At 44.3% G+C, this 15,307-nt stretch overlaps 1 protein-coding gene across 1 annotated transcript in view; it reads left to right on the top strand.

The window, feature by feature from the left end:
* Positions 1-4,506: 4,506 nt before the first annotated feature.
* LOC310794825 (NLR family CARD domain-containing protein 3-like) overlaps positions 4,507-15,307 on the top strand; it is a gene marked incomplete at both ends in the record, with an annotated part of 55,064 nt that continues 44,263 nt past the window's right edge. Inside the window, one exon of the mRNA XM_083656879.1 lies at positions 4,507-4,527. Coding sequence (XP_083513005.1) covers positions 4,507-4,527 — 21 coding nt within the window. The remainder of the gene's footprint in view (positions 4,528-15,307) is intronic.

Below are 15,307 nucleotides of genomic sequence, written 5' to 3'. Positions count from 1 at the left end.
AATCATTCACTCTGACTTTGAAAGTTGGTACTGGGATTCAAACCGCCAACCTACTGGTCAAAACCCTGCTTCTCTAACATGTTCACTGCCACCACCCTGTTTGATCAATCCTTAGCAGGATCCAGCAGAAGAGAGCAGACTCCCCTGTACCCAGCTGTGTGTCCATGAAGAGTGACTTTTCTATGGATCATCCTCCTGTGTTCAAAGATGGACAGCAGTCTACTGAGCAAAGGTAAGAACTGAAAACAGATGAGTTTATTTGATTCTAACAGAGGAAAGAAGTCATGATACTCTGTTGATTTACTTTCTTCTTTTGTTACAATTAACTATCCACATTCCAGAAGGGTTTTGCTTAACATATTTTCTTTTGCAGCATTGCTCGGCCTCACATCCATAGTTACATATATTCATACCAGAGCTGCTCAGTACAACAACAGCCTTCTGCTGTTGGTCACTGAGCAGCTACCAGAACAGTCTGGGGGTTGACATCTTTGCTCAAGGTCTAATTGTTGGTAGTTTCACAGGGTGGAGAAAGAGTTACATATTCACCCTGACTTTCAAAGTTGTTACTGGGATTCAAACCGGCAACCTACTGGTCAAAACCCTGCTTCTCTAACATGTTTACTGCCACCACCCTGTTTGATCAATCCTTAGCAGGATGCAGCAGAAGAGAGCAGACTCCCCTGTACCCAGCTGTGTGTCCATGAAGAGTGACTGGTCTATGCATCATCCTCCTGTGTTCAAAGATGGACAGCAGCCTACTGAGCAAAGGTAAGAACTGAAAACAGACAAGTTTATTATTTGATTCTACTGAACAGACATAGTCAAGTCAAGTCAAGTTTATTTGTATATCACATTTCATACACAGATGCAGTTCAAACTGCTTCACATAAGATGATGATGAGGATGACATAAGAAACTAAAAAAAGAGGATAAAATAGACATTTCACAACAGCTTTGTCTTTATACTGTAGTTTGCTTTATACTTGTGCAGAATCGTTTTATTTTGAAAATATCCGACTGGACGTCGTATTGTTATTATCGCTAACTAACACAGGAGTGTAGCCGGTCAGTGCGGTCTGCGTCTCTGCTTGGTGAGCTGGATTAGCTCGCTGGCATAACCAGACGGACCAGACTCCAAAACAGATGAGATTAAAATGTGTCAGATAGGTTTTGTATGCAGGAGACAAGGCTACAGCTGCAGGATCAAATGGACAAAAAGACTGCAACACCACAAACACGACCAGAGCTCAGACAACAACTAACCATAAAGCACTATCCAGTGGCAGTATGGCCGCCTGTCACTCAACCGGGCCACGCCCTTAATTATGCATAACTTTAAACCTTTATTAAATGTAAACGGCTGAGTTATACAAAAATTGACCCCCCTACAGTTGTTATGAAAAGGTGAAATTAGCTATATAGACCAAAACCGTGTTTCAGTCCAGGCTGTAAAGATGTTTAATTACTGTTGGGGCATTTTAACAGGAACGACGGGACTTCTGTGTCCTGCCTCAAGTGGCCATTCGAGGAATTACAGCTTAAACAAAGACTTCCGCATCTTCAGGGGAAAGGTGGTGGGCTTGCCCCTTGGTCAAACCCTGAGCTAGCCCCCTGGTGGTCACTGAGCAGCTACCAGATCCGTCTGGGGGTTGAGATCTTTGCTCAAGGTCGAGTGGTGGTAGTTGCACAGGGTGGAGAAACAATCATTCACTCTGACTTTGAAAGTTGGTACTGGGATTCAAACTGGCAACCTACTGGTCAAAACCCTGCTTCTCTAACATGTTTACTGCCACCACCCTGTTTTATCAATCCTTAGCAGGATCCAGCAGAAGAGAGCAGACTCCCCTGTACCCAGCTGTGTGTCCATGAAGAGTGACTTTTCTATGCATCATCCTATTAGTTTCAAAGATGGACAGCAGTCTACTGAGCAAAGGTAAGAACTGAAAGCAGATGAGTTTATTTGATTCTACTGAACAGAGGAAAGAAGTCATGATACTCTGTTGATTTAGTTTCTTCTTTTATTACAATTAACTATCCAGATTCCAGAAGGGTTTTGCTTAACATATTTTCTTTTGCAGCATTGCTCTGCCTCACATCCATAGTTACATATTCATACCAGAGCTGCTCAGTACAACAACAGCCTTCTGCTGTTGGTGACTGAGCAGCTACCAGAACAGTCTGGGGGTTGAGATCTTTGCTCAAGGTCTAGTTGTTGGTAGTTTCACAGGGTGGAGAAAGACTTACATATTCAAAGTTGACTTTCAAAGTTGTTACTGGGATTCAAACCGGCAACCTACTGGTCAAAACCCTGCTTCTCTAACATGTTCACTGCCACCACCCTGTTTTATCAATCGTTAGCAGGATCCAGCAGAAGAGAGCAGACTCCCCTGTACCCAGCTGTGTGTCCATGAAGAGTGACTGGTCTATGCATCATCCTCCTGTGTTCAAAGATGGACAGCAGCCTACTGAGCAAAGGTAAGAACTGAAAACAGACAAGTTTATTATTTGATTCTACTGAACAGACATAGTCAAGTCAAGTCAAGTTTATTTGTATAGCACATTTCATACACAGATGCAGTTCAAAGTGCTTCACATAAGATGATGAGGATGACATAAGAAAATAAAAAAAGAGGATAAAATAGACATTTCACAACAGCTTTGTCTTTATACTGTAGTTTCTGTGTGCTTTATACTTGTGCAGAATCGTTTTATTTTGAAAATATCCGACTGGACGTCGTATTGTTATTATCGCTAACTAACACAGGAGTGCAGCCGGTCAGTGCGGTCTGCGTCTCTGCTTCGTGAGCTGGATTAGCTCGCTGGCATAACCAGACGGACCAGACTCCAAAACAGATGAGATTAAAATGTGTCAGATAGGTTTTGTTTGCAGGAGACAAGGCTACAGCTGCAGGATCAAATGGACAAAAAGACTGCAACACCACAAACACGACCAGAGCTCAGACAACAACTAACCATAAAGCACTATCCAGTGGCAGTATGGCCGCCTGTCACTCAACCGGGCCACGCCCTTAATTATGCATAACTTTAAACCTTTATTAAATGTAAACGGCTGAGACACAGCCGAAGAAGGGTGTGTCTGAGCTAAAAACTTTGGCACTTCCATGTGAATAATGGCTCGGTATTGGAAACTGTGTATTGATAATGTGTATATCGCGTGAAGCCATTGGAGCCGACCTCCCAGTGGTTAGAGGACCCGCGCATCCGAGACTCTGAAGAAGGAATGAGTGATGAGTCTCGCGCTAGCTAGCTGGCTGCTAGCTGGCCACTAGCTGCTCCGGTATGCTTAGCTTTTAGGTGATAGCTCAAACTCAATGTACTCCGGTGATATTTTAATTCCGTTTTACACAAGGTTCAAACTACTGTTGACTTGTCCACTGTGCCATTTTGGGTTTTTTTTTAAGTAAAACGAGCCATTTAGAAGCATATTGCTGTCTTTATCCTCCATGCCTGCACAGGCAGGAGACAGGAAACGGCTGCGACCAGCTTGACTACAAGTACGGGTGCGACGAAGGGACAAAATAGCAGCAGGCGATTAACACGATTAAAAATAAATAACGCGTTACGGTCGGCCCTTAATCGCAACGCTGACAGCCCTAATAACAACACTATTGCACTATTGAGGGGAAACATCTGAGCTGGCATTACGTTAAACCAAAAAGTATTGGAGGCAGTCGCGCACATCCAAAAAACGTAAAGCAGGTGCAGGAACCAAAAAACAGTACAAAGTGAAACACTGGAGCTCCAATTACCTTTTTATTTAGCCATCCAACATTGACATTTCGAGCTTCTGCTCTTCCTCACGGTGAAAACACCCCGCACGCGACTCCTGCACGTAAGCTGAGCGGCGCGACCTTGTGCGCAGCCAGTTTTCATTAGGACACCATGTTAACTCATTCTCTGCCAAGGACGTACCCGGACGTACTTTTAACAATGGCGTTCTGTGCCAAGGACGTACTCGGACGTACTTTCATGTTTTGGTTGTTTACATTAGATCAGACACTTTCCCAGCCTGTGACATTGTTTCAAGTCAAACTGATAAAAGGAACCCGCTAGTTTAGTATTTATAGTATAGTCACCCATTTAGCAGTAATCTATTTAGCAGTAGCAGATGAAGAGAGGCGGTCGCCGCGGTGGCCGGCGTGGCTGCAGCCGCAGCTCTGCTGGGCGTCCTCAAGGCCCACACTTGGATTCCCCTGGGCCCAGTTCCAGCACGCACCCCGGTCCACGCCAGCGGACAATCGAAGAGACCATGGGGCTTCGTCGTCCCGTGCCCCTGCCCAGGGTCCAGATGGAGCCTGTGGTCGAAACAGAGTCCGACCCAGAGTTCTCGGATGGCGACGATGGCGAGGAAGACGCCAGCGTTTCTTTTGTTGTTGCTCCACGACGGAGCGCCAGGGCGACAAAGGCTCGGTTCACAGCGTTCTGATCCGTCTGACACAGATGAATCGGAGGAGGAGGAATGGGTGCCACTTCGAGAGAGCGATGACGATGGTGCCACTGCTGGTAAGAAGTAGCCTATTTTTTGTATCGCGTTTGAGATGAAATGATCACACACAGCCGTCTGTGTAAACTTAGCGACTCGACTAGCTCTGTGTTGTGCAACGTTGTGCAGAAGGTATGTACTGTTTTATTGTGATCGATACGTTACAGGCAGCCTGCAGCTGCCTGTGAGATGGCTAGTGGTAGTGGCTACGTTGCGTCAAGGCTACAAGTGTCACATAAACATTTCAAAGTTTACAGCACTAACGTAGCTATTGTGTGATCTTCTGTGCTAACGTTAGTTATGAGAGGTAACGTGACAGCAGGTAACGTTACAGCACTCGTTATTCCTGTGTGTGTGTGTGTGTGTGTGTGTGTGAGAGAGAGAGTGTGTGAGTGTGACCACATAAGGGTTCATTTGGTTCCATTTGTTTATGCTTTTATCAAGCTAAGCTAAAAATCCACATGGCAACTGTAAAAGTAAATTATTTATTTGATTTTGTGCACATATTTATCATACTTTGATATTTTGTGTTTTCAGACTCTGAGTCGTTGGAGGCGCAGTCCAGTCCTAGTCCCAGTCCTGTGTGTAGTCCTACACCACCTATTTCGGAAAGACCATGTCTCGAAATAGGTTCCAACTTATTCTGAGGTTCTTCCATTTTACTGACAATACTGTAGCAAGGAGGCTGCGGCCAAGCCTCATCTGTCAAGAAACCCCAGGGGCCAGACTCTCTCTCTCTCTCTGTAGCCGCTCACTGGGCGGGATGGACCGACACAGCTCCCTCAAATACATTCTCTTATTTTTTATTTATTTTTTGGGGAAAACAAATACTGTATATGTCTGATGTGTCACTGAGGCAAAAAATAAAAGGCTCAAAAGAGAGTTCTGCTTGAAACGGTGTCCTTCACTAAAAAAACACTTTTTCTCCAATTTCTCTTCCAAGGAGGGCATTTTTAGTGAAAACAAGCTAACTTCCACTGCTTGTAACTAAACAAGGAAACATGGTAGAGTTTCAGTTTTTTACAAGGGGTAAGAAGAGAGTCTCTGCTTTATTGTGAGATATGTTGTGTAATTTTATTCCTAGCACAGAATATTCTGTGGGTCCTGGAAGATCAGGAAATATGCTCAAAATCCTGGCACTGGGAGCACACGAAATGACCCTGGCAGAGAATGAGTTAACAGATCTGTCAGTCCACACCGAATTGCGCGCACCGCGGAGCTCACGCTCAGCTCAGCGGACGCTCATGCCACGCAACTCAGCCTGGATTTCTATTTTCCTGCGCGGCCATCTGCGCCCGTGAGCGACTCTGTCAAGCAGAACAGATCAGATCAGGGCAGACAGGAACTCCCAAACCGGACATTCGTCAAATAAAACCAATTTCAAAGTGAAATAATGTTTATTTACGTTGTTGATTGCCCTTTTGGAAGTGTGAAAAGAGAGAAAGAGCAGTGGGAGAGGGGGAGCGGCTTCTAGGGGCTCGTTGCCTGCGGAGCAACAAGTAGAGAGCTAGGACTCGCCTTCTCTCTACAAAAGCACGCACTGGGAAAACGGGAGGAGAACAGACTTAATATGATGCAATTGCATTTTATAACGTCGAAGGTAGCCATTAACAGTTATCCCAAACATATTCCTTTGTATATTTATGTCGTTATTTACTACCCATGATAACGAAGACAGTAGATCTGGGGCAAAATATATAGCGGACGAGCAGAGCGCGCAAAGTGAGCTGCGCTCTCTGTGTGGACACTTTAAGCGATTTCTGCGCGGAGGTGCGACTATGGGTCCTAAAAAACCACCGAAAGTCAAGCCGACTGACGGCCCCCACCAGGCTGGCGCGGAGGAAGCTAATAGTGGCCTGCTAACTGAGCGTTCAACCGAGACCACGCTAAACCAAACCAGCACTGATGAAGCCGTACATTCACCACTTCCCACTGACCTAGAGAATCTGCATGCGGCGATCCACAAAGACACCGTCTCTACAGTTTCAACTCTGCTGGACACCGCCATAACCCCGATTAACAACACTCTGGAATCCATCAAGTCAACCATCCATGATCAAAACCAGCGTATTACCGAAATGGAAGCTTCACTCTCCGGCCACAGTGACCAGCTCGTTCATCTCGAGTCCTGTTACAAAGCATTGCAATTGCAAAATGATAAACTCGTAGACAAAGTGGATGAACTGGAAAACAGTGCTCGCCGCTCTAACGTGAGGGTTGTGGGAATCCCTGAAAAGTTGGAAGGACCAGACCCTGTGAAATTTATGGTCACTTTGTTTACCGAGGTGTTTGGTGCTGAATCCTTCACCCCCCCACTCTCACTGGACAGGGCGCACAGGCTGGGCAGAGCGACCGAGGACAGAGGGAGTAACAGAGGACCAAGAGCCTTTATCGTTCGGTTCCATCATTACCAGCACAAAGAGTGGGTCATGACAAAAAGACGCCAAGGCATGGCTTTCCGAGGCCATACGTTTCTGCTCTTCCCCGACCTCAGCGCAAGCCTTGCAAAAAGACGCGCAGCCTTCAACGATGTTAAAGCCAGCCTCTATAAGAAGAATATTCGTTTCAGCCTGCTACATCCCGCTCGGCTCCGAGTATTCTTGGATAACAAGGTTTATCTCTTTGATACCCCTGTTGAGGCTCAGGCTTTTTACACTGGCCATTGGGGTGAATGATCTATAAATAGTCTACATACTAACATCATACACCAGAAGCGGAGGAGACGATGTACCTGTATGACTGATAGCCTACATCTCTAATGTGAGATTTGAAGTGAACTGAGCTAGGTATGGAACAAGCACTAAGACCCCCCCCCCTTTTTTGAGAATGAGGATATACAACATCTAGTGCTACTTAAAAAAAAAAAAAAAAAAAAAAAAAACGTGTAAACTATCATTTTGACTTTTCATTAACTCATTGAGTGCCAATAACGACGCCTGTCGTCAAAGTAATTAGTAACGTAGAGTGCCAAAGACGATAGCTGTCGTCAATTGCCTTTTTTGATGGTGGGACGTGGATCAAAGCCTTATGTATGTCCTGTACAAATATTGTAGCTATTGAAGCTGTATAACCTATTTTACGGACTCATCAGGTGGCGACAGTGCTCTCCAGATTAGAGAAATGTCCGGAATACAGCCTGAAAAAGCCCCGTGATCAAAGAGAAACCGCTCATGCTGCAGCCCAGAGACATGTAGATTGCTCTGTCTGGAGCTGACGGTGCCTGCCAACAGCAGTCAATCCGCGCACACAACTGAGCTCCTCTGCCTCTGTCTGTCTGTCTGCATAGTTTCTTCACACGATTAGCCGCTAGAAAAGCAGCAGCCGACACTGAAAAGCCAAACCTTTCCCTGCAGTCCGGTGTGGCTTTTTTGTGTCGCGCTGCCTGGGAGGCGGCGCACAAAAAGCACTCCGAAAATAGACGCTGGGTGCGTGAGGCTGTGTGTTACTAGTGTGAGGAGGAGTTTGCAGCTGAGGGGGGGAGAGGGGGGTGGGGCACGCAGGGCAGCACACAACTACACCACGTCACTACATCAGAAAATATTAGCTAGAGTCAGTGAATGTGCTTGAAATGCTTCATTTCACAAAAGGCTGAATATCTCAGCTTCTAGATGGAAATGCCTGTTTTTGCTGTTTTTGACCTATCTTCTCTGGCTGATAACTAAAGAACGGAAAATGGTATCAATAAACTTTTTTTTGCTGATGATACAATAGAGTCTCCTTGTTCTTTTTGCGTGTTCGGTGTTTACATAGTAATATCACACAATATTCTGTGGGCCTCGAGAAATCACTGAAAACGCTCTGAAACTCTGGCACTGGGCGCATCCGTTCTCCAAAAGTGGCTGGCACTCAATGAGTTAAGAACTGATTAGAGCTACCTTACTATGTGGTTTAAATGACTGTGCAACATGCAGAATTGCAGTTGTATTTTCCCCCCTTTTTTTACACCACGCAGGCAGCCAATAGGCACAACAAACCAGCTATATCTTTATATAGATATATATATAAGAAAAAAAAAGACTACAAGGATTTTTTTTTATTTTTTTTTATAGAGCTGATGTTCCGACCTATCACTGATTTTTCTTTCTCTGGGTGGATTAATTGCTGATCGATGTGTCACCTGTGTTATGCTACTGCTTATTGCCATGTGTGGTATTCTTTTTTTCTTTTTTCTTTTTTTACACTATACAGGCTGTCAACTGACTTTAGTGCTTTTCTTTTTGTGTGTGTGTGGTTTTAAGGGAAGAAAAACGAAAAGATGATAAACCTTCTAATGCAACTATACTTTGGTCAGTGTACAATTTTGTTATATAATAGCTCACCAATTAGCTCACAAAGGTATATCAATGGGTATTTGACTTTATGAAAGAATTGCCATATTTTTATTTTTATTGAGCCACCTTCCCTGTCGAAGAGAGGAGATGCACCGGTGGTTTAGGTCTATTGCCTATTACCCGCAGTTCCCCATTTTTTTCTGGGTGAACATAGGACCCCCCCCCCCCTTTTTTTGTTGTTGTTGTTGTTGTTTTGTTTTGTTTTGTTTGTTTTTGGAGTCGCTGTGTGTTTTGTCCTCCTATGTTTTGTGTTTGTTTTTTTCTGTTTTATCTGGGAAAGGTCAATGTTTCTTTTTCTATATTATTGGGTTCTGCCCTTGGTACTTTTTTTCTGCAACACTTCATGTATGCTGTCAGCCCCTGTAATGATAGCTTAAATTATGACATCTACATTTAATTATTCTAGCAGTGGGAGGGACAATTCAGTCAGATTGATTTCATGGAATGTCAAGTCAATGAACGGTCCAATCAAACGTTCTAGGATCTTTGCCCATTTAAAAAACCTAAAAGCAGACCTCATGCTCCTTCAAGAGACTCATTTAAAGAAAGCTGATCAGATTAGACTACACAAACCTTGGGTAAACCAGGTATTTCATTCCAACTTTAATGTAAGAGCAAGAGGTGTTGCAATACTGGTGAACAAAAAAACTCAGTTTACATCATCTAATATTATTGCTGATCCAAATGGAAGATACTTAATCGTGACAGGCACCTTATTCCAAACCCCAGTGCTTTTGGTCAATGTATACGCTCCCAACTGGGATGATGTTGAATTTATGAACAAGACTCTTGCATCTCTCCCAAACCTGCACACATCAGCTTATCTTTGGTGGTGATATGAATTGTGTTGTGAATCCATGTTTAGACCGTTCTGCCTCAGGATCCTCAACACTTTCTAAAATGTCCAGGTCTTTAACATCTTTTATGAGTGAGAATGGGTGTGTGGACCCGTGGAGACTAAGGAACCCCTTATCAAAAGCATTTTCTTTCTTTTCACATGTGCATCATTCCTTTTCTCGAATAGACTATTTCTTTATTGACAGAGCTCTTTTTGAGTCTGTTCATTTAGTTGAGTATCTGTCTATTGTAATTTCAGACCATGCACCCTTACAGATGGATATTTATTTTACTTTAAATAGAAAAGATCGCTCTCTCTGGAAATTTGACGCCTTACTACTTTCTGACAAGGATTTCTGTGAAAAAATCTCTAATTCTATTGATACCTTCATACTTACCAATAGAGCTGAATCAGTGTCTCACTCACTGCTATGGGAGACCTTGAAAGTTGTTCTGCGTGGTGAAATTATTTCCCATGTATCCCATCTGAATAGAACGCAGAAAAAACGACTACAAGATCTTACTAACAATATTCTTCAGCTTGATTCTGAATATGCCATAAATCCTTCTCCCGGACTATATAAAAAGAGACTAGATTTACAAGCTGAATTTAACTTTTTATCCACAAAGAAAGCAGAACATCTGTTACAGCACTCCCAGGCTCAATCATATGAATATGGAGACAAGAACAGTCGGCTATTGGCACACCAGCTCAAACGCCAAGGAGCCTCTCGACTGATACCTCAGATAAGGGACAGTTCTAACAATCTGGTCTCCAAACCTCAAGACGTTAATAAAGTCTTTGAGTCTTTCTATTCTTCCCTCTACAAATCTGAGTCTCCTTCCAATAGAAGGTGTATGGACAATTTCTTAAATGGCCTGGAATTCCCATCTATTGACCTCGAGCTGGCTAACGAGCTGGATAAGCCATTAGATATTGATGAGATCATAGAGGCTATCAAAGCTATGCAAACTAGTAAGGCGCCAGGCCCAGATGGGTATGGAACAGGGTTTTATAAGAAGTTCTGTGGTAAGCTTGCTCCACTTATCATGGAAATGTTTAATGAGTCCTTGCGAAATGGGCTGCTGCCACTTACACTCACCCAAGCATCAATCTCCCTCTTACTTAAAAAAGATAAAGATCCTACAGAATGTGGGTCATTTCGCCCAATCTCGTTAATTAATACTGAGGCCAAAATCCTTGCTAAGGTGATGGCCAGACGTCTTGAAAATACTCTTCCTCAGATTATTTCTGAAGACCAAACTGGCTTCATTAAAGGTCGCCATTCATTTTCTAATATTAGAAGACTATTAAACATTATCCATACTTCAGACCCTTCTCTGCCTCCAGAGGTTGTTATATCACTGGATGCGGAGAAGGCGTTTGACCGCATAGAATGGGAATACTTGTTCACCGTCTTGCGGAAATTCGGGATCGGTGACACATTTATTTCATGGATCAGGCTGCTTTATTCTGCCCCCTTAGCTAGTGTCACCACTAACTCAATGCATTCTCCCTATTTTCCACTCTCCAGAGGGACACGCCAGGGTTGCCCCCTGTCCGCATTATTGTTCGCCGTCGCGGTCGAACCCCTTTCGATAGCGCTCAAGTCCTCCCACCGTTTTCATGGTATCACCCGCTATGGAGTCGAACACAGGGTTGCTCTTTACGCTGATGACCTTCTGCTTTTTTTGACGGACCCTGTTGCCTCCATCCCTCACGTTGAGTCTATTCTGAGAGAGTTTGGCTCTTTCTCAGGCTATAAGCTGAACTTTCATAAGAGCGAATGTTTTCCAATAAACAACTCGGCCTTACAAATCAAACAACCCTCAATCCCCTTTCGTTTGTCACCATCTGGTTTCAAGTATTTAGGCATAAAGATTACCCGCACTCTAACTTATCTTGTCAAAGCTAACTTTTCCCCTTTGATCGCTAACATGAAAGCAGACTTTCAGCGTTGGAGCAGCTTGCCCCTCTCGCTCTCAGGAAAAGTACAATGTGTCAAGATGAACATTCTGCCCAAATTTCTGTATGTTTTTCAATGTCTCCCTCTTTTTTTACCTAAGTCATTTTTTCGCACAGTCGACCAGGCAATTTCCACTTTCATATGGGGAGGAAAAATTCCTAGAATTAGCAAAATCATCTTACAAAGACCTAGGACGACTGGTGGTGTTGCACTCCCGAACTTCATGCATTATTATTGGTCTGCAAATATCCAAAAACTTATTTTTTGGCTCAAATCCCCTGAAACTAACTGGTGTGATTTAGAAGCACAATCATGTCGCTCTTCTTCTTTGGCAGCTCTGGTATACTCATCTCTCCCCCTCTCTCCCTCTCTGTACTCTTCAAATCCTGTTGTTCTGTCTACTTTAAAGATCTGGATACAATTTCGCCGCCATTTTAAACTCTGCTCAGCATCTGTCTTAGGGCCTATTAGTAACAACCATTTATTTATTCCTTTTTTGGACTCAACTTTTAGACGTTGGGACAGACTGGGTGTAAATTGTTTCAAAGATCTATATGATGACACTTTTTCCAGTTTTAACTCTTTATGCCTTAAATTTGATCTACCACGCTCAAATCAGTTTCATTATTATCAGATCCACCATTTTGTACGCTCTCAGTTTGACTCATTTCCTCGACCCCCCAAAGAATTATCGTGGGAGAAGCTCTTTGATCTGTCCCCAAACCAAAAGGGGTCGATCTCTGATATCTATCAAATTACAATGGGCCTGACTAAAGACAATGTTGCTAAGACAAGATCCAAATGGGAGAGAGAATTGGGGCTGGAGCTGTCAGAGGTTTGGTGGGATGGAGCACTAAGCAGAGTCAATTCCTCTTCCTCCTGTGCGCCACTCAGTCTAATACAACTAAAGGTGGTTCATAGAGTGCATTTCAGCAAAGCAAGACTTGCTGAAATTTACCCTGACTCTGACTCTAGTTGTGACCGCTGTGGCAATCCACAAGCCCATCTTTCTCATATGTTTTGGTCCTGCCCAAGGCTCGAACCCTTTTGGTCTTTAATATTTGACACATTGTCAACAGTCTTGAATACTACTGTGCGGCCCTGCCCATTGTTGGCTATTTTTGGAGTGTCAGCTGAGCTTCTCCCTCTTAATTCGAATGAGACTGACATGGACGCTTTCGCCACACTTTTAGCCAGACGGAGAATACTATTAGCTTGGAAACTACCTAGAGCACCTCCTTTCTCCACCTGGCTAAAATACATGATCTCCTTCCTCAGATTAGAAAAGATGAAGTTTGCACTCAGAGGGGTCAATGAGACATTCAAAAAAAAGTGTGGCAGCCCTTCATTTCTTACTTTAACAGTCTCTCTGTTCTTCCTGCTGACTAACTATTTATATTGTTGTTGTTGCTGAACCCGAACCAGAATATTGTTTTTGAGTGTGTGTGACTGTGTGTGTGTTTTCTGTTTTGTATTATTAGTTATGTATCTAATAGATGTATGTCTTTCTTTTTACTTTTTCATTTGTCAGTTTATGTTATGCTTATTCTGCTTGCTGTTAAAAAATGTTTAAAAGAAAAAAAATAACAAAAAAGGTGACCTGTACAGATTTCGAACCTCTGTGCATATGCATGTACCTCACCAATAAAAATTGTTAAAAAAACAAAAACAAAGACGCCATGTTTAAATACACCCGTCAAGTGATAGTCACATGACTCCAGAAAAGATACATAAAAGTTACATAAAAGCCACAGATGCACAACAACAGACACACAGTAGACAAATTATGTTTACATAACCATCAAGTATATATACAGGGTAAAAATACATATAGATCAGACCCTTAGGGCCCTATCATTGTACGGCACTATCGTTTGCGCTGCCTTTACGCTGCGTTTGCGCGCCTCTTATTGCTATCTTCCCAGCGTCTTAAGCTATTGTCTGCCTCCACCGTCCAGTTTTGCGATGTGATGACACAGGTGTAGGCGTGGCCTGGGCGTGTCGGTGGGCCTCTACCCTATCATGTGTCTCGCACAAGTGTCATTTAGCGCTGTGGGGAAGATACCGTCGGTATGTGCCGAGCACAAAGAGAGGTTTGGGAGTTGCCCGTTCCAAAATAGGCGTTACAGCGCAATGTGTTAGAAAAAAATCACATTACATTACATTACATTACGTCATTTGGAAGACGCTTTTATCCAAAGCAACTTACAATAACACCTATAAGAAATAAGAAATCGCCTTGGGTGCTCTCAATTTTAACGTCAGGAAATAGCTGGTCTTAGAGCAAACGCAGACGTACGGCTGAGCGCAGACAGTCTCTACATCTCCGTGCAGTGCAGGAAGTCCTTGCTTTACTCACGGCATGGATGTCACTCCGCTCGCGCCTGCACACACTCTTCTCTCCTCGGAATGCCACGTTGAGTTTCAACTATAGCCTACATTCCAGAAAAAACACACCTTGATTTAAAAATGAGAATTCGTTTGTCATGGTTTTATTAGGCTACATAATTCCTGACCATACAGGTCTGTGGTGTAACATTAGATTACTTTAGGTAGGAGACCACATGCCACAGGCATTACCACACCTCCACAATACTTTTGGGCATAAACACGCCTATACGGAGATGTGCGCGGAGATGACGTGAAGCGCAGCGGGCCGACACGCCCACAATTAGGGCTTTGCGCGGCGCTATTCCAGCGCAAAACGGGCGCTAACGCAAAATTACCGCCGTCGGGAAGATGGAGCCCTTAAAGTACATAAGGAAAACAAGATCAGGCCAAAAGGCCATCATACCTTGGAAATGGTATGGTCTAGAGTGGCGCTTCTCAGGGGCGGAGCGACCCTCTCAGCCGAGAGGGGGCGAAGCTTTTAGGGGGGCCCACGCCGCGGCCGCGAAGAAAAATTTGCCTTTTTTGCATGTTTGAATCGGGCCGGAGAGACGGCACCCGGTACGGGATGGGTTTAGCACCCCAGCCTGGCTCTCTCGTGAGGGAGAAATCCACAAATGCTACGGATTAGCCTCCTGAAAAGCTGTGTAAAGATCGGCGCAGCCTGGGGTCCTTCAGGCTAGAGCGAGGTGCTCGCCGCAGGCGAATGACGTGCAGCGCACAGGCCCCCTTGAGGTCCTGAGGCATCCTCTTTGTCTATGGTACGGCATAGTAGGATTGCCTTTTGGGAGGGTCTGGTGAGACGGAGGAGTGCGGCCTGGATTAACCCACAGAGCCTTAGCCCTCCATGCACCGAAGGGTCTCTCAATACTGCGGTGTAGCACTAGCTCTATTGCAGCGGATTGGGCATGATCAACCCTTCCCTCGGGCAACGCTGCAGACAGAGTAGGAAGGCTGATCCGTGAGCGGCTGCTTCCGGGACGCGGGTCGGGGTCTTAATCGGCCTCGGCTGGGTCTACTGGGCGAGGGTGTATGATGTTGGACAGACCCGAAACACCTTACGACCCCAGTTAACATCACTGATGACGCGTCCCAGCGCATGCTGAAGCATTGTATCTTGAACAGTGGAATATCTAATTTTAAACACACAAATGTTATTGTATATTGATTGAATTCCTCTCACACTCACACCACTGACTTTATTAAATAAAGTCATTTTAAGTCCGTGAATATGTATTTCTCCACTCTTCTTCTGGGGGCGTGGCCGCGTTTCAACT

Source organism: Poromitra crassiceps (genome assembly GCF_964638095.1).
Source record: "Poromitra crassiceps genome assembly, chromosome: 20".
Classification (NCBI taxonomy): Eukaryota; Metazoa; Chordata; class Actinopteri; order Beryciformes; family Melamphaidae; genus Poromitra; species Poromitra crassiceps.
This window is presented reverse-complemented; position numbering and strand designations above follow the sequence as displayed.